Raw genomic sequence first — 19,116 nt, forward strand, 5'->3', positions numbered from 1 at the left:
GGCGATGTCCGTCGCAATAGTGATGGCGTGGTCCGACGCCACCTCACCTTCCTGTAGGATCTCCAGGGCATCCGCCCTCTTGTCGTCCGGTAGGAAGTCCAGCAGGGGAGCCAGTTTGTACCATAGCTCCCTGTCGTAGCGGGCCACGATAGCCAAGGCGTTGGCCGCTTTAATCGTCGTCGCTGCAGACGAGATGACCCTGCGTCCCATAGAGTCCAATTTCTTTCCCTCGCCGTCCGGTGGGGAAGTCGATGTGGAGGCCGCACCCCCCCCGCTTTCTTCCTGGCCGCCGCGGAGACGACGGAGTCCGGGGTAGGCTGTGCCCGGAGGTCCGGGGTAGGCTGCGCCCGGAGGCACAGGGTGGCCGCCTCCGGGACCCGGTACTTCTTCTCGTACCGGTCTCTTCTAGCTGGCGTAGTGGAAGGGTTCTTGAGGAGGGCGAGGCCCTCATCCCAAATGTCGTCCAGTAGAGGCACCGCGAGGACCGTCTTCCTCTTGGCCTCGCGCCGTTGATAAAGGAATCCTTCCTTTTTCTTCTCCTCAGGGCAGAGTTGGAAAAGCTCGGATGCCCTGGCGATCATGGAGTGGAACGAACCAATCTCGTCGGGCGGAGAAGCCCTGGTGGGAGGTGACGACGGTAGATCCTCGTCGTATACCTCGTCGTCCGTACCCGTCGCTGCCGTCTCAGTCCCCGTATCATCCCCTCGGGTGGACGGGGAGGAGGGCTGGACGGTGCGCGACGGCTGAAAAGGAGGTGGAGGGTGAATCCTTCTTTTCTTGGGAGGGGGAACACCAGAAGGTCCCGGCTCAGGATCCCCCGACGGGAGTGGTTCCTCCGTCGGCAACGGCAGTCTCGTCCTCATCTCTGAGCATAAGGACTGTATAGCCAACAAAATGGCCGCCGAGTTGTCTTGCGGCGCTGGCAGAGGGGAATCCGACGGGCGATCAGGGGCCCCGTCGGCACCCTCGACGATGTCGTCGTCACCTGCGTCGGGATCCATCCCGACGGGCCGGTCTTCTTCCACGCCAAGGCCGTGGCTTAAGACCTCGATCAGCTCTTCCTCCGAGGTTGAAGCCGAATCTACGACGACGCCCTGCCCCCCCTTTTTCTTCCCTGCCGGGGATTTCACTGGGGTCCTATCGATGGGCACAAAAGAGGACTCCCTCCGAGGTGGCAGGGAGACTCTGAGCCCCGAGGTCGCCACCACTGGTGTAGCCTCCACAGGCTGAGCCAGGGTCGCCGCAACAGTATCGATAGAGGGCTTGGCCGGATGGATTAAGGCCTTCACCACCTTAGGTGCGCTCACCGCCTTATCCTTGAGGGGGGGGGGACACTGCCTCACTCCCCCTCCGATGGGGCCTTCGAGCTCGACCGGGGCCTCTCCAGGAGCTTTGCCGGGTGCTCGCCCTTCCTCTTACCCGACCCAGAGCGTTGGCTCGTGGCTGAAGGTGCCGGGGAGGGTGCGCCCTGCCTGGCGCCCGTAGAGCCCGACCGTTCGGCGCTCCCGGTGCCAGCGGACTCGCGGTGCTTGGCCTTGTGTTGGACCCCCGTCGCCGGGGCGTCCTCAAAGGTCTTAGAAGACCGCTCGGATTTCTTCCTCTTCTTCTCGCCTGACGGGCTCTTCCCTTCCAGCCAGTTGGCGAGACGTTGATGGCGGTCCTTCATGGTCCGCTCCAACATATTGCCGCAAAACGCACAGTCCTTCTCCACGTGCGTCTTGTCCTCATGTAAGCAGTAGAGACAAAAGGAGTGTTCGTCCTCCTTAAAGACGTTCTGCAGCTGGCATCCAGGGCAGACCCTGAACAGCTTTCCGGGCGTCGAGCTTCCCTTCTCCTGGGCCATGTCCGGGCCTGAGAAGCTTCTGGAGTCCTCCAAAAGCGTAGCTCGACGAAATCTTCACCCTTGAGGGGCGCAGACAAATCCGACACGGGTCCCCGTTGATCGGATGGAGAGTCGGTGGAGCTTGAGGCTCTTTTGACCGAAAAAACGAAGTTTTTGAGCAAAAAACGTGAAAAAATAGCACTAACGCTCGAGAGCAATAGCACGAGGGTCCCAACACATGAACGTGCGGTAAAAATCTGAAGATGGCTGCCAGAGGCGGTGCTTAGGTAGAGGGCAGTCATTGGCTGTGGTCAGTATGACGCAGAGACCAGTGATTGGTTACTACTACGAAAGACAGATCAGAAACGAAACTGATACTGGTTTTTTCTTTACCGAGGATTCCCAGCCTGACGACGGGGAATATTCATGAGCATGTGAATCCATGCCAGACCCCATGCTGGAGAAAGGTCGGCTGGCAGTGATCAGTTTCGTGGTATATGCTGTTGCAAAGGCAATGGCATTTACCTGTCTGAGGATTTAGTGGGGCAAGCCACTTTCCTCATGGAGCCATCATCCGACGAGGACGGGTAAGGCGACCGGTGATGCCGCTTCCGGTAGTGCCTCGACGAGGAGTGGTGAGAACCACTCCGGGAACAAGATTCCCCTGGACTCCTTCCGATGGGGAGAGTCACCCCTCGAGTCGTCGGTGGAAAGACCAGATTTTTGGGATTTACTGGGTTTGGATCCCTGACCTACCTGCAACTTCCCCTTATGCTCCAGCAAGGTCTTGGCAGTCAACGACTGGCACTTCGAGCAGTCGTTGGTATTGTGGCTCTCACCAAGACACCAAAAGCAGATACAGTGTGGGTCCATGGTTGACATTTTGGATTTACAATCCCTGCACTTTTTAAAGCCCGACCACACAGTTGGATGGGTCAAAGAAGACATTATCGAAGTTGATAACACGAGGAGCACCGAGTTCTCGAAGCAAACACGTTTGCGGGAAAAACAGAACTGAGGCTACGGGCGCCGTGCATCCTACTTATAACATCCGATGATGTCACCCTCGATGGAGGTCTTCAAGAGACATCGACCCAATGCCATTGACGCAGGACGCCCTCTGCCAAAAAATGTCCGTAAACAGCACAGCTGTTGACATTAAATGTCAAAGATGTGGAATACATTGGAGGACACAATCCATTCGAAGAACTGTTTAGTCTGTAGTGTTACCCCGCCCCCTTTATATAAGAATACAAAACTGCTGGTGTACTGGGACTGATCCGAGTTATAGATGCATACCATCTGATCACTAACACCAGCCTTCATTTGTCCTCTTTTCCTTGTGTTGTATTTAATCTGAGCTAGTGTTTCTTTATAGAGGTTTGAGGTATACCTTCAGCCATCGCCTTCCCTGTCCCAGTCCTACTCCTAGAGCAGTACACCCACGTTTATCCAGGAACGCAGGTAAGCGGGGATGCCAGAGACAGTTGGAATTAAGTGATAATAAACCAGAAAGTGTGTTACTGTGCTAGTCTGCACCAGTTTCCTGCCAAGTGAGAGAAAAAAGTCCCCACCCCACTACACAAAGCTTTAGGCGAGGATTTTCCCATCTTAGAGGAACATTGGAAACTTAGTTAGCACTCTGGATCCAATAATAATCCTAAATTGTTTAAAATATCAGTTTGGGGTTGCCACATTCTAACTTTCACAGGATTCTTCTCAGGAAAACACTCCGTATGTAGATTCAGTCTTGAAGTCAGACATAGTATTCAAATGCCCACCAGACCCAGGTCTTGGTTTCTCTGGCCTCTGGTTTACCAGGTTCAAGGTAGCCAATACCATATATGGCCACATCCAGTTCCCACCACACAAAGTAAGTCAAGATTAATTGTACAACCCCTTCAGAGTTTCTAATGAAAGAACTGCATAAAAGTAGCAAACACCCCCACAGTGGGCTTATTATATTGAGGGTGGAGGAGAGCTTAATATCAAAATGGTGGTTATTCACAATCTATTATATTTCGTTCAAAATGTTGCAGTTTTGCCAGGAAGGCAATTCTTTGACAAAGGTTTTGGCAGTTTTACTCCGAGTTGTTTGGAGATATCAAATTGGGCTTAAAGGGGAAATACTGAAGTGTACCTTTGACCAGGATACTATGGTGGCCTCTGACATAGATTTCCTTTCCCTCAGCACAAACACAATTTTCCCCCTACTGGTCGTTTGGTTCTGGGGTGTGCCCACTTGTGGACACAGAGCGTCAACCCTACCATTGTCACTGATCATATGATATACTTCATATGTATATTAAAAGGAGATTTTACATTTGACCCATTTAGGTGTACAACTCAACTTTCACCAAGGCCAAACTCTATGCGTAGCTCTGTGATGCTTGTCCATATTCTTGATAGGCATTTCTATGAGAATACAGAGCTGCTTCCGACTTGTGATAGTACCATTAAAGCACAGTGGAGTTCTGGCGGCATAAAGTGTACGTATACGCAGATTGGATTTTTGTTTCCAGAGATTTTCTGCAGAAGAGTGAATGTTTTAATCTTGCTCTAATATTATTGTATGTATGATGCATTTAAGGGTTTGAATGTGGCCCACCCACATGAGCCACATTCCAACTCTGTAAGAGTATTTGTTTCTTATAGTAGCAGAGATATTGCTTCTTCAATTCGACTGCCCCAAAAATGTGATTTTAAGATGAGCAAGTCCAGCTCTCAATCCATATCGGATAAGAATTTGCGCTCAAATTTGCTTTCTTAAATTTTAAGTATCTTTGAATTACTATCAGAAGTTGGTTTAACTAAAAGTTCTTTATAGGGCACATATTACACCACAGATAAAGAGCCCATTTGTGACAGAGGATTTAGCCCGCCCTAGGTTTCGAGGAAGAGATACAGGGAAGATCCATATGTTTGGGTTGTGTCTCAGTGTGGCCGATTTCTGGAAGCAAAGTTTACAAACCTTATTGCAGATCTTTGGAACAACTGTGCCTTATGATCCTCCAGGCTTTCTTCTTGGTAGTGACCTGGTGCAATGGGGAAGACATATTGTGGGATCATCTAGACTGGGCAATGTCAGAGACATTTGGTCCCCATTTCATACATTTCTGTAGGATACAATGTCCCTTAAGGAGCTTAATGATAGTAATGAAAAGATTGTTTTGGTGCAGATTTGAATTTGTACACCGTTTCCTGTTACTCAAACTACTGTACCTAAATTTTCAAAAACAAAAACCTTAGCAGGCTCTGGAGTGTTGAAAAGTGATGTACAATGGGATTAAGATCCATGGAAACCATAATCGTGTCTTGTTTACTGTGTCAGCAATTAAAGAAATTGAAGAATAAATAAAGTAGGTCACTGCCATGTCTAGCATGTCAATTAAAATGCAAATTAACACATGCAGGTTAGCAAAATTTCTGTCTAGTAGCCACACTCCAAGAAACTCAGGGAGCGGTCTTCTCAGATAAACGAATAATGGGAAAATAGAGAAACAAAACTAAAACCCGGACTGGATGCAGGGAGCAGAATTAGGGGCTAGGAAAACAGTAAAGGTGGAAAACCATCAAAACCCTTCCTTTAAGACAGAAAAGGCACCAGAAAATCGGTCACTGAACCAAAATATCAAGATCACACAAACAAACCACCCTCAGAGGGACTACATCTGCCACAATGCTCTTCTGTCCCAATCAGAAAACCCAGAACGGACCCAAAACGGATCAGGGAGGTTAAGTTGTCCCTTCAAAGCACAGGAAGCCGTAACAAAACCTTTCATGGTCAAGGTGAGACCCTAGGGAAACCCCTTTCATGGTCAAGGTGAGACCCTAGGGAAACCCAAACACCTGTGCAGAACCCTTAACCCACTTACCTGCCCAACAGCAGCACAGTATTAGGTCTGTCGCACAAGCTGCCTCCTCAGCTTCTGCCTGCATACAGAACTTCAAAATCGCCACCAGGGTTTTTATACAGTCAGCTCTATCTCCCAAGCCTCAATCTGAATCCCAGAAAGTGAGAGAGCAGCCTCACATCCTTTAGGCTCACAGCTGCAGACAATCAGGGGAAGGGGCAGGGGTGTTGCTACATAAGCCCAGTCATGACTGCTGCAGGGGAGCAGTGCCACAGATTTTGAAGACTGGAGACAGGAGTCTGCCAGAGAAAGAAGCTGTAGAAGGGGCAGCAGGAGAGACAGTTGCCAACATGACCCATTCCAATCTGTGCTTTTCCAAATTCTTTTCTCTCTGCATTCTGGGACGTGTAGTTCCACTTTTGCCATTATAAAACTCGGAGTAGAAGTCCCAGAATGCAAAGGAAAGAACCAAGACTGGATAAGCACCTACAGATTGGAATGGGTCATGTTGGCAACTACGCAGGGGAGAGAAAAAGGTGATCCTCATAGAAGAGAAGAAAGTGGTGAGATTTAAAGGTGATAGAAAAGGGGATTGTAGGCCAATATTTGAAGTAGAGGAGAAGGGCTGAGGCAAACCCACGAGGGAATTGAAGCCCAATATTTGAGGTAGAGGACAGAAGGGCTGTAGCAAACCAAGGAAGGGCTTGTAGGTGAATATTTGAAGTAGAAGAAAGAAGAGGGGAGACAAACCCAGGGGGGGCGTGTAAACCATTACCTAAAATAGAGAAAGGAAGTGTAGAGGCAAACCCAGGAGGAACCTGTAAATCAGTCCCCGAAATAAAGAAGTGATGAGGAAAACCCAGGAGGGGCTTCTAAGACAGTACTCAAAGTAGAGGACAGAACAGTGGAAGGAAAACTGAGTGAATTCTAAGTCCATATTGGTAACATAGGAAAACAGGAAAGAAATAAACCCAGGAGAGGGTTGGAAATCTGTAGTAGGAATAGAGTACAAGGGGGAGGAAAATCCCAGAGTGAAGTTACAGAGGGACATGGGAATAACCCAGAATGGGAAAGGAAAACCCGGAGTGGAGTTAAAGAGGGAAGTAGGAACAGTACAAAAAGGAGGAAACAAAACTTGAGTGAAGTTGAAGGATGGAATAATATTAGAAGGTTGGCGGGAGAACGTAATACCTGGAGGGGGAGGCACTGACAGGTAGTCATTTCACCAAAATGCCTGTGGTAGCAGAAGTGACATCACATGACACTTGCCCCCCTGATGACATCACAGGACGTGATGGCCCACCCCCAAGTGACATCACGGGAAGTCATGGCAAACGACCTTCAGATTTTTCAGATACATCTAGCACCGTGTTTCCGGATGCTCTCATTTCAGCCAGATATAAGAGGGAGGCGTGATTTGTCCACAATCACATATTTGGGGAAATGTCATTTTCCATATGCTACGTGGAGTCTATATGTAAAACTCACATAATGCAGTACTTGTAACAGGATAACTGTAATCTCGAATGCAGGCTACAGCTAATGTTTGAAACATCTATAGATCAATAGACACAGAAGTTCTAGTTATCTGTGGTGTTGCTGTGTTAAACAAGCCAAAAAAGCACTGACCTGGGGAGGTGTGCGCGGCCGTTTACCCAGGAGCAAAATACTGCACGAGCAAGGCCTGAAAATTAAATCATTGACCAGGATTTAGTCTCAACAAAATTCCCTGGTTATAAATGTATCTATTAGTCAGCTATCACTACAACAGAAGAAACCTATTAGACTGGTCTGCGTGCACACAGGAGTGCACTTGATAATGTTAACTTTGCTGGAGTATAATAATTGGGAAAGATTCTTTCAATATACCCAAAACCCCCCATAGTTTTAAGCATAATACTGGGTGCCAGAGGATTTAAAAATCCCACACCATTTTATGTAATATCATTGCTGCACACAAATCTGTGGCACCACACAGTTATTTTAAAATGAAAACACCCACAAGTTGCTTCTCACACAGGGACTCACTGGCAGACTTGAAGGCGCACACTGCACACTAACACTTTGTCAGACCAAGTGGTGCCCAGTGGCGTGCACAAAATGTGGCCACCCTCGCGAGCCACACTGTCGAGGCCCGCCCCGCAAGCTCCTTAAAGTACAGGCCACGTAACACTCTAGGCCGGCCCAGACCACCACATGTGCGCAATGTCCATGATTAGTATGCCGCTGCAGGGGCATGCACTACTGCAAGTGAAAGAAGGAAATATGTTTTTTAATCAAAGCTTAAATCTTTCAAATAGTGTTGAAAGAAGGGGGAGGTGCCTGGTCCACAAATATACCACTGCTGGATGGTGAGGTGTTCTTTTAGAGAGCCCGAACTAGGAAATGTTTTGAAAAATGGGTTAACCTGGTGCATCGCACAGCACACTTTCTGTGAACATTTCGGTAAAAGGGCAACAATTTGGGTAAAAGGCCAGCAATCGGTTTTGTAGGGTGTTGGGTAAATCATAAAAAAACTACAATAGATGCAAGTCACCAAAAGTGCATAGGGCATTTCCCAATGCATTATCATGCCGGTTCCTGCAATATATGCAAGTATAAAAAAACATGTTCATGCTGGCTGTGACCATACATTTCCATGCTGGCTCCACCAACATATCCTAGTATGCCGATATACGACCATACTACTATTTGCTTTAAGATGTTTTTTTATAGTATCATTACTTTCACTGGGAACAAAACTAGCTCTGCTAATATATGTCAGTACTCCTGTATAAGAACATACCCTCCCATTGGTTTGACCATTAAAAGTGACATGTCACAATATGAAAACCTGTCCAAACTGATTCCAATGTAAGCCAGTCTAGACCCATAAGAACACTTATCATGCTTGATTCATCATAGATGCTCAGTTAATAACGTCATGCTACAGTAAAATATATACAGGCCGCTACACCAGAACATCAGTCTAACGCGGTAACACTACTTATCATGCTTGCTTTTTTAAAGATGCAGAGTAATAGATGACATGCCACAGTAAGAAATGGCTATACTGACTGCACCAAAATGCCAGTCTAGCCAGGTAATGACACAAGCGTTTCTCTGCCCAAAAATACCAGTAAAATACGCAAAGTCAATGAAGGATGTGGCACAAATGCTCGGGTGAGTGCCAGTCTCCCAGGGCTTTACACACACATGCATCCCCTTTCACCCACCAGTCACACACCCATACATCCCCTCCCACATTCAACAACACTGAATTCACCACACAGGCACACACTCAACCACCACCCAGAACATTCAAACACACACCGTCACGTTCATACACATTCATCCACCAGTCACTCATACTTCTTTTCTTACCTCCACCCATTGCATTATCTAGACAGGCACAGAACCCACCCACCCAAAACATTCATAAACGCACCATCACATTCATACTCATTCACCCACCAGTCACTCGCACCTTCTCTTACATACACTCATCGCATTCTCACACCCACCCAGAACATTCAAAAACATACCATCACATTCATACTCATTCACCCACCAGTCACACACTCATACACCTTGTCTTACCTCCAGCCATTGCATTCTCTACACAGGCACACACACACCCACCCAGAGCATTCAAAAACACGCATCACATCACTTCTCATTCACATGCATAAATCTGACACACTTCACACATGCAAAATACACATTTAAACATTTAAAAAAAATCCTGCTTACCTTTTTCTTGCAGCTTCACTTCATCCTTCCAGGCAACCCTCGGCTCCTCTGTGCTGCTCACAAACAGGAACCAGGAAGCTGTGAGAGCTTCCTGGTTCCTGTATGTGAGCTACAAGGAAGCAGAGGGAGAAAGGGTTGGAGTTGAATGTGGCATGTGACATGTGCCACATGTCACTGTCAGCTGCAACGCCAACCCCTACTGAGCACCTCCCCGGCCATGGCTTCACCCTGATGGTGGAGGACTGAGCCGGGGACCCACCAGACCTGGCGTGGCGGGGCCCCTGCTTCACCAGGAGCTTCCATTTTTATTTTATTTTTTAATGTTTTGTTTTTATTTGGGGTTGCAAGGGAGTTCCCAGGGGTTGCAACTGAGGCACCAGGGGTGGCAGCTGCGACTCCTTGCAACCCCCAAATGACAGCCCCAAGCACTGACAAAAGGCCAAAGCAGTAGTAAGACGACCTTGAGAAATCCGGAGGAAGAGGCTGCAGGCGACAGCGAGGAAACCAGAGTGATACAACTTCAGTTGAGCAGAGTGAAGATGCTTTAAGGGTTGATGAGTTTAGGAAGGGAGAGTTTAGTAAAATATGGAAAGGAGAGGCAGGAGCGAGAGTCATTTAGAAGTAGGAGGTTTGAGGGGGCCAGGTCAGGCCCTAGGAAGGTTTACAAAGGGAGAGGAGGTTCCAGCGTGGGTCAAGGAGCTTAGCAGTAGGTCAGAGAGGTGGTGAAAAGAACCAAGTCAAGAACAAAGGCTAGTGCACAGTAGTCCTTTTGCCTCTCTCCTTGCTGACCCCAACAAGATCCCGAACCATGCCTGAAGATCAGACAGAACATTGAGGACTGGTTTAGTCTTTGGGTACGGGATCCCAGAAAGCCTGCAACTAGGCTCTGAGGAGCAGAAGAAAAGTTTACAAAATATTGATCTGGGGAATGAGGTAATTTCCCCGAGACATTTGGAAACAGTAGCCGAGATCTGACAGTTTGAACTCGCATCTTGACATTGAGAAAACCATTGCAATCGACACTGAAGGAAGACGACACTTATTTTGTTATTTTCACTGGGAAATATCCTGTTTACATTTCAGCTGGCCCTCCTCTGTACACAATCCCTAATAAAATTGGCTAACTTTGAGAACGAACATCCTCTTGGCGTACTTCTTGGTTCCAAATGTCCAGTTTGTGACACTACTTGGACTAAGACACCTGTAAAGTGGAGGCAGGCGCTGGTTAAACATCACATTGCTCACTTCCACATTCAGAGATAGTTTCAGGGCCTGAAGGAATACGAAGCGAAGCATAAAGGAAAGTAGGAAATGATAATTAAAGGAGGGTGACTGTATAATGTGTTGTAGGAGCAGCTAGAATGCAATACAATAATATTGCTTTTGTTTTATGATTTTGTCGAGCTACCCTCCATCTAATAATGTAGCACTAAAATATAATACAAACCAAGGTGCAAGGTCAAACGGGTAAGTACTCCTCTTACTGATGGGGACAGCCTGTACTGCAAGTTTCAACCCTGCAACGGGGCCAACCCAGCCCTTCATCCTACCAATGTCTATCAATGGAGTACAATTATTTTTGGTAATAACACCATATGTTATTACATAATTTAGAAGCACAAGTAATCCAGCCTTAAACACTACATAAGAAAACAAATATTTGTACTAATTATTTCTATATGTGAGGTGAGTGTTCCACCTGACGCTGCACCACAGCGGTAGGATGTCCAATTTCACAAAGTCAGAGCAGGGTTTACAGTGAATACAGCAGTAAAGGAGCAAGACCCACACCAGATTGGAAGCCCCGGCTTGCATCATTTATGTATTTCTTGTAGGAAATGGGACTGTGTACCGCTGGTATAGACCACGTTTTCCATGCTTTCTGGGCCTAAATAATGCATGATTGTAATCATGCACTACTGTCCTGGAATTTCCAAACAAACACAGAAAACAATCCCCTTTCTAAGTTAACCATCTTTTAGGCCCATCACTTATGAGTTGGCACAGGCCACCCAGACTACTGTAAAACAGGGGACACTCCATAAGACGGTTGACTCCTACTATGCATCGAAAAGTGGGTGCCTATGCCAGATTTATGCAGGGCTGCATCAGAGGTCTATCCTCGTATTCATCCCTTAACATAAATAGCATATAGATGTATTGTCTGCCATGTTTTGGGCTGCTGTGATGCATGCATGCAGGCTTGATCAGATCTTCTGCTGGAGGGACGATTCAAGTTTCACATGTTCTGCATCATGTTTGCCTATATGTTTCTTTTGCCTCAATATCAGCTGGACTACTCGGTATGTCCCCATTTGCTTAGCACTGTGCTCAGGCAGACTAACAGTGGAAATTACCTGATAACTTACCTGCAATACTCATTACACAGAGCCCACTGTTCCCTTGGTTTCATGTAGGGGGATGGTGATATTGATATCCGTAGGGTGGTGGTATTTACCCCCCTTCATTTTAGGGAGGAGTCTCGGTAAGAATTTATTTTAAAGAGGCAACAAGGTGCATATCTGATAGATGGGTCACCCTCTTCCTTTACTAAGGACTGTAATACTGTATAGTAGGGTTCAGTGTAACAAGGATTACCAGCAAGTAATCAGGACAGTGTTGCTCCTTCCCTAACACCGGCCTAGCCCCACTCTCAGAGACGGAAAAATCCAGACAGTTCTGTAGGTCAATGTATTACTTTACTATATGCTGTGACCTGTTATCTGTCTTGATGCTGCATAGCATTTTCTTTAAAATAAACTCTACAAACACAAATACTGGAAACATGTGCTTTCTTTGCTTGGTAACTATTACTGTAGAGCCACTTGTGTGAGAGAGAAAGGAGTTAGCAGTAGTGCTGAATGGAGAAGGCAGAACACCGAAAAGGAGAGATATTGTAGTTGGGAAGCATTTGAAAGGACATTTTAGTGCAGCATCACACGAGATGTGCCCACAAGAATGACTTTAGTGAGGAAGCATCTTTCAGAATAGAATCAGGATAGAAATAGAGAGATGCATTCATTTCTAAAGGAACATATCAACAATGTAATCATTTCATGTATAATAAGTGGAAATGTTGATTACAGACGTAGCAATAGGCACTAAGGGAACATGTGTAGGTCTTGCACAGATGGCATGAGATAATGCCGGTACCTAGTGGTGCAATAGAGGGCTACCAGCCACCATGCCCAACAGATATGAGTAGCCAGTTAAGAAGCCACATGCACTGCAAGATTAATATCAACCCAACAATTTGGTTTAATATTTGATAATCATAGCAATTTTATGCTCTCAAATTTGATTTGTTTTTAATTTAGTTTGATTGCCGTCTTATTTTAAAATGATTAAGGTTAATTAATGAAGACTTAGAATATAGATTTTGCTATGAAAAATACTGTATTTAAAGGAAATGTTCAGTCTTGTTTACCATTGTCATTGCTATAGTTCATCAGCATGCCACAAAAGACAGTCATGAGCTTCTGATTGGCTGGATCTGTTATTGCGCACTGTGACCTCAAGAGGTCAACTACAACCTGCGCGCCACCCGCTTGTTCAACTGCAATCCTGCCCTCATCTGGAAAAAAAAGAGTTTGGTTAAAGAAAATAAAGAAAATACCTACCCCCACCACCACCAAATGCAAGGGCAAGCAATTCAACATTGTGTGAAATTAATAGTATAAAAAATAAATTTAAAAAACGTCCTGGATTTCTTGATGAATGCTCTCATTAGACCTCTGGTGCTGCACTTTGCCTGCTCCCACAAGTGGGAGACACGATAATGGATGGGGCTAGCTTTACCCATCAACCGCATGCACCTGACGGCTCTCATATTAGAGGAAATCTAATCTAGACATGTTGAGAGCAACACTGATGAAGAACTTCTTCAAGGCATGATATTGCCTTGCCTGGCACGGAAGCAGAAAATGTGCAGGCTGGAGGTAGCAACTGGGCAGGGGCCCTACCCAGACTGCCTCTTCAGGCAGGCAATGGCAGGTGGCTTTAAAGGCTGCGATGGGAAAATGTGCATGCGATAAATCGGTCTACTATTAATAAAATTGGAAAACCGTTAAGCTTCAACCAGCTTCTAATTTCTACTCATCGGAGGCCTGTGTTCTGCCTTCTATGGTGATCTGGGGATGCCCTCATGCGCTCTTGCCCATTTGCCCTAGTATCTAGATGCTATGTACCAACTAACCCCTCCCAGGAATGACAAACACCCAAGGGTCAGAAGGTCCCCTATCACATATGGTCAAATGGGGCAAACGGCTCCCAAGTTATTGTTTGGGTATTTTCAGAGAACATGATCATGAAATGAGCACGCAGAATTGGCTGTAGGTCCAAATAGACTCTTTACTGATCAAAAGTCAGACCGGTTTTCTTTTTTGCTAGAAGTTAGAAAAAAATCTGTTGCCAAACGTAATGCTTTTTAAAGTCCATAATTGTATCTATCAGCACCCAGTGAACGTTCAGTGAAAGAACCCTCTTACAGGTTGTAACAATTAAATTTCGCAAACCCCCAATTTTGTGAGATTAGTGGTCATCTGGCATCCCACATTTTAGCCTTTATTTCATTGAGCCCTTTAAGATCCCCGCTTGTAGATGCATCCCGATTGGTTATGTGCGGCACTCTCCTAATGCCATTGCATAATAGCAGTGCCTCTTCCCAATTAATTCAAATGATCTGTAGCAATTGTGGCATTGATTGCGGAACCAAGTAGGGGTAAGATGCAATCAAACGTATAGGCCCAGGCACTCTGAAATTCAGAATGACTGCCCCACTCCATTAGTCCTCGAGCCCCTTGGCTATCGCTATCTGTTAGAGACGCAGAAGCTCTTCGGCCCAAGAAAATAGTAACTGGACCTTCCAGAAGGTTTTATAAGCAAATGTCCTTTTGCCATGATTTATTTCCCCTAACAGTCGTATAGCCCAACCTTCTCACCAACCCCCATCCCTCAAGGGACAGTGCTAGCAAAAAGGTAGGTTAAGCTTCTAAACCTCTCTGGATACAGCCATTCAAACCTTCTGGTTACTAGAGTGTGGTTTATTAAAGATATCACATGTACTACAACAATAAAACTTATGTGCACTCTTTAAACCTGACTCAGCGAGCGGTCTGGGTTACAAGGCCAAGTGAAATCAACATTTCAATATTCACACTTACACATGTACAAGTAGGGCTTCATATAGTGCAACCCTAGCTGTAAAGCAACAGGACATGGTACAACAAGGGGACAATAAATGGGCACAAGGGTATATTAGGAAGGACATTTAGCGAGGGGATACAGAGGATTACAGGCAGGGTAAACATGTTCGGGAGAGAAAGGCAGACCCATTGTTGATTAATTTGTTCATGGATTCATGTGCTCTGTTTGAAGCTATATTCTGGTCTGTTTCACAAAATCTGACCTTCCTAATGGTACTGGTGAATGCCTGGATCCACAACAGCAGTTACCTCCCTTGCCATCAGCTGTGATAAAGAAAGCAACATGTGCTCCCTCTTTTTGACACCATAAGACCCCAAGGTATTAAGCAACTCTCCCCAGAACTTTCCATCTTATGCCAATGTTTACCATCTTTAGGATGCAGATCTGGGCTCAACAGTAATGGGTGTGATAATGAAATTGGCTTATAAACTATATAGTTTGTGGGGGTAGAAATTATTTAAATAAAGTCAACCTAATTTTGATGTTTCTGCATGTGTGATGCCATTGAAGATGCAACCTGAAGAGCAGGCCAGTACTGCTTCAGTGCTATTTCATAGGGCATTGAATAATGAAAATCATTTATAAAACCAGAACACTGGTTCTTGGTCGCATGAGAATGTATAGTTCTCTGCTTACAGACTGACATTTTGCTAAATAACTATTAGAAGTACGAGTGGTCAAAATGGAACATTTAATTTTTTTAAATGTGACAGAATGCACTTTATACAATATTGAGATGCTGACAATTTACACACTATAAACTCCATCTGAAATGAAACATAATAGCCAGCACTCACTACAGCAACATTTTCAGACCTCTATTAAACTATCACTTAGATCAATGTATGGAAGATGAAAGAAACAGTGGGGGGTTGAAATTAAAGGGCCTCATTAAAAGTTCAACGGAATGGAAAAAAATGAAGCTAAAAAGGCATTAACAGAATTGTAAAAAACATTTTTTATTTAGCATACGGTTTCGTATAGAAACCTTTTAGCTTTAACTCAATTTATAAACACAAAACATTTAGCAGAAAAAACAAACAGAAAGGACAAATATAGCATCTCTTCCCATATAATCCATAGCAATTCTCAACAAGCAAACGTTCATTTTGATGCTATGTTAATTTTACCAATTTTGTCAAACATTATTGCATAAAGTTCCAATAAAGCAAATGTTAGAGATCCTAATCCCTAACATCAACTGAGTTCAGATGTCTCTTTCTGTTAGGGTGCTGTATTCCGAGAATTTTTTTCCCAACAGGTTGGATCTTACATCCCCAACTCCCTGGCAATTCATGATTAAATGCTGTAGGGATTCCAGCGAGTGGTTGCAGAGTCTGCAGTAAAAGTCCCTGTGTTGCTTATGTTTCCTGGCCTCCAACACTTCCCTTGTCGGTAGGAGGTTCAGCCGTAACCTAAAAAATGGAGTACGTGCTTTATCTGATGGAAATTTCGTCAAGTATGGGACCATTTTTTTTTACTCTGCTTCTAACATCCCTACAATGCTTCCCATACAATTTGTAGGACAGATGCTGCATCCACAGTATCAATCCAGTCCTGATCGTAGCAAGCTTTTTTTTTATGTTTTCAGGGTCATCTTTTAAAATTTTAATGCTCCAGCCAATGCCATTTAGAATTTCTGTGCATTTGCTGCTCCAGTCTTTCAGTACTTATTCACTTTTTGCTAGGAGAGCCTGATGTAATAACTTAAACCCTCCTTCAGATGATGGTATAAGGCACTCTCTAACTCTCTGGAAGACCCTGTCTCTATACAGAGAGTATAGGGATGTTAAACCAAGTTCTTTCCTAATGATCGCTACATACGTCGAGTTTGGTAAAGATAAAACATATCTCCTAAAGGTGCCCTCGATTAATTACCACATTTTCCAGGGCAACATTAATGAACCTTCAAACCCATATGTTAGTATTGGAGATACTTTCATGCTGTAAAAAGTAAGTAATGGAATGAAGGAAAATTTGCAATAGCGATTTTTTATCATCATTGCTTGTACAGCTAGGCATTTCGTCTTCCTTTTTAACTCCTCCTCCCAATGTGCATCAACTGAGCTGTCATTTATTGAGGTGCCCAAGTAAATCATTTGAGTTATCAAGGGCATTATTGTACTTCCAATTGACCAGCTACAGCCTTTTAGCTTTCCCCCGGTTTTCCTCCCGAAAATCAGGACACTGGACTTAAGTGGGTTTATCTTCAAACCATTTGCTGCCAAGTATGTTGCGAGTGTGTCGAGGTGGAGATGCAATCCAATCAGAGTCTCGTCCATAATTATCACATCGTCGGCGTATAGCAATTTATTGACTGGTGTTCCAGCTATACTCTGGGAGTTGGGGGGAGCACCAGACAGCTTTAAATGCCTCTTCCATGTCTGCTGTATACAAGTTAAAGGATGCAGGTGCTAAGCGACAACCATGCTTTAAGCCAATTGTGGTGGAAATTGCTTTGGTCAGGTCTCCAGCATTATTTAATCGTATCCTCACCTAAGTGGATGTATGAAGGCTTTTTATGGCTTCCAATAGGTCTCGTGGACACCCCCAATTTCCTAATTTAGACCACAGGGCTTCGCGGTTAACAGAATCAAACGCCTGTGAGAAGTCCAGAGAGCCCAAATATATTTACTTACTGTTAATAAGTGAAGTTCTTATTTTCAACAAATTTATCAAGAACAGATTCAACGAGGCCACAATGCCCTTCTCAAAACCAGACTGCCAGGGACCCCGATGGTTTGTTTCTTTGCTCCAGGTGCTTCAGGTTAAGGTCTGCAAATATTTTCCGCATTACGTCCAAAAGGGCAATAGGTCTGTAGTTTCCAGGTTGTGACCTATCACCCTTTTTAAAAATTGGGACTATAATAGGGGTAGTAGGGGTAGTCCACGACGCTGGCATTTTCCTCCCGAGTTTTATCTGGTTGAACAGGTCAAACATAAAGGATGCCCATTCCACCAGATTCTACTTCAGGATCATGTTGGTTAAGCCATCGGGTCCTGCAACTCTTGAGTGTTTAATCAAGTCCAGAATATATTCCCTTGTTGTTTCAAAGGCCCAGGGAAAAAATGTCTGATCTTGTTTATCCGTGTAAGGCTCTATGAATTTACAAAAGACTGCTGAAGCAAATTTTCCATTCTCCTGCCGAGATTATATTCGTTAGCAGTGAGTGCTGAGGAGCCTCGATAGAATTGAAAATTCTGCAAATTTCGCTAGACTTTTTAGTAGCGATTAGTTGTAAATGTGTTCAACATCCTTCTGAATCATAGTATACTTGTGCAGTCTTAACCAATTTTTGTAATTTTGCTAATCTTTAAGGTTGCCTGTGGTTTTTGAGGAAAGACCTGTTCTATAGGGTTTTTTTCAGTCTGTTCAATGCCTGTTTTTTAATGGACACTGCCATATCAAATTTGTGTTGATGTTGCAAGATTTTCCTCTTGCCTATATTGTTTTTCTCCATATAAAGACACAACTGCTTCGGGTAGTCCAGGTCCGTTTTCAGTAGAGAAGTATCGAGAGCCTCTGTCAATGAGATTATATTTCCTTTCGATAGTCTCAAACTGTTTCTGCCCGGATGTACGGCGAGATTTCCGATGTTAGATTGTTAGAGCTTTTGTGGAGATCCTGTGGTCCGAACTTGTAGAATGTTATTATCACTCATTATTGTAGTCGTTATTACTAGATCCCTTATGTATGGTCTAAGGTTATCAGAGGCAAAGATGTAATCCAGAATGTGGCCTCGATTACCTCTCTTCCAAGTCACACTTGGTGGTGAATCTCCCATCGTAAAACCGTTCAAGATCTCGATGTTTCTCAATCTTAAAGCCTTTCTCCACTTCAGTCCACGTAAAACTACTTCATCTGAATTTGAGAGTGGAATTTCTATCAGAATCAAGTCGGGACTGAATATTAAGATCGCACACATGATTATCTAAGTTATTTTGCGACTCTTGCCTAAACAATCTCATTCAGGACTTGATCAATAAAATTCTTGGCCAGCTCCGAGTTGGAATTCCAATAGAGATTACAAATTAGCCAACCTCCTGTGGTGTTAATATGTTTCAGTTTCATTTCAAGCAAGACAATTTGGATTAAAGGGGAGACATTCTTCACCCAGGTTACCTTAAAGCAGCTGTGTGTATTTACTAGGCAGAGCATGCCTGCCATAGGCCGACCCTTTTGTCCTTTAATAGCCGGGTTCAAATAGGATGCAAAACCATTAAGAATTGTGGTGCCTCTTAGCCAAGTTTCATGAAAACAGGCTATATCAACCATCGCGTAAGGAAATTCCCCATCACCAAACAGGTGATGGAAACCCCTTGTATTCCAGCAGCCCAGGGTAAAACCACTCAGAGTGTCGTCATCCCCCACTCTTTTGGCATTAGGAAGTTGGTGCCAGGACTGCTGCTAGCCACTCACATCCACCTTCTTTATTTTCTGCATATTTGTCTTGGTGCCGAGCCCCAGGTTCCTTGTGATGTGAGTTATCCACAACTATCCTA

General features: G+C 44.8%; 1 protein-coding gene across 2 annotated transcripts in view; it reads right to left on the bottom strand.

Moving 5' to 3' along the window:
• RAP1GDS1 (Rap1 GTPase-GDP dissociation stimulator 1) overlaps positions 1–19,116 on the bottom strand; it is a 909,412-nt gene that overhangs the window by 349,226 nt on the left and 541,070 nt on the right. The window contains exon 5 of one of the 2 annotated variants that reach the window (XM_069630544.1): positions 12,836–12,982. The exons of the other annotated variant lie outside the window; for it this stretch is intronic. Within the exon in view, the coding sequence (XP_069486645.1) occupies positions 12,836–12,982 (147 nt within the window). The remainder of the gene's footprint in view (positions 1–12,835; positions 12,983–19,116) is intronic. 2 annotated transcript variants of the gene reach the window in all.

This window comes from Ambystoma mexicanum, chromosome 6q, assembly GCF_040938575.1.
Source record: "Ambystoma mexicanum isolate Mex_15411 chromosome 6q, UKY_AmexF1_1, whole genome shotgun sequence".
Taxonomy (NCBI): domain Eukaryota; kingdom Metazoa; phylum Chordata; class Amphibia; order Caudata; family Ambystomatidae; genus Ambystoma; species Ambystoma mexicanum.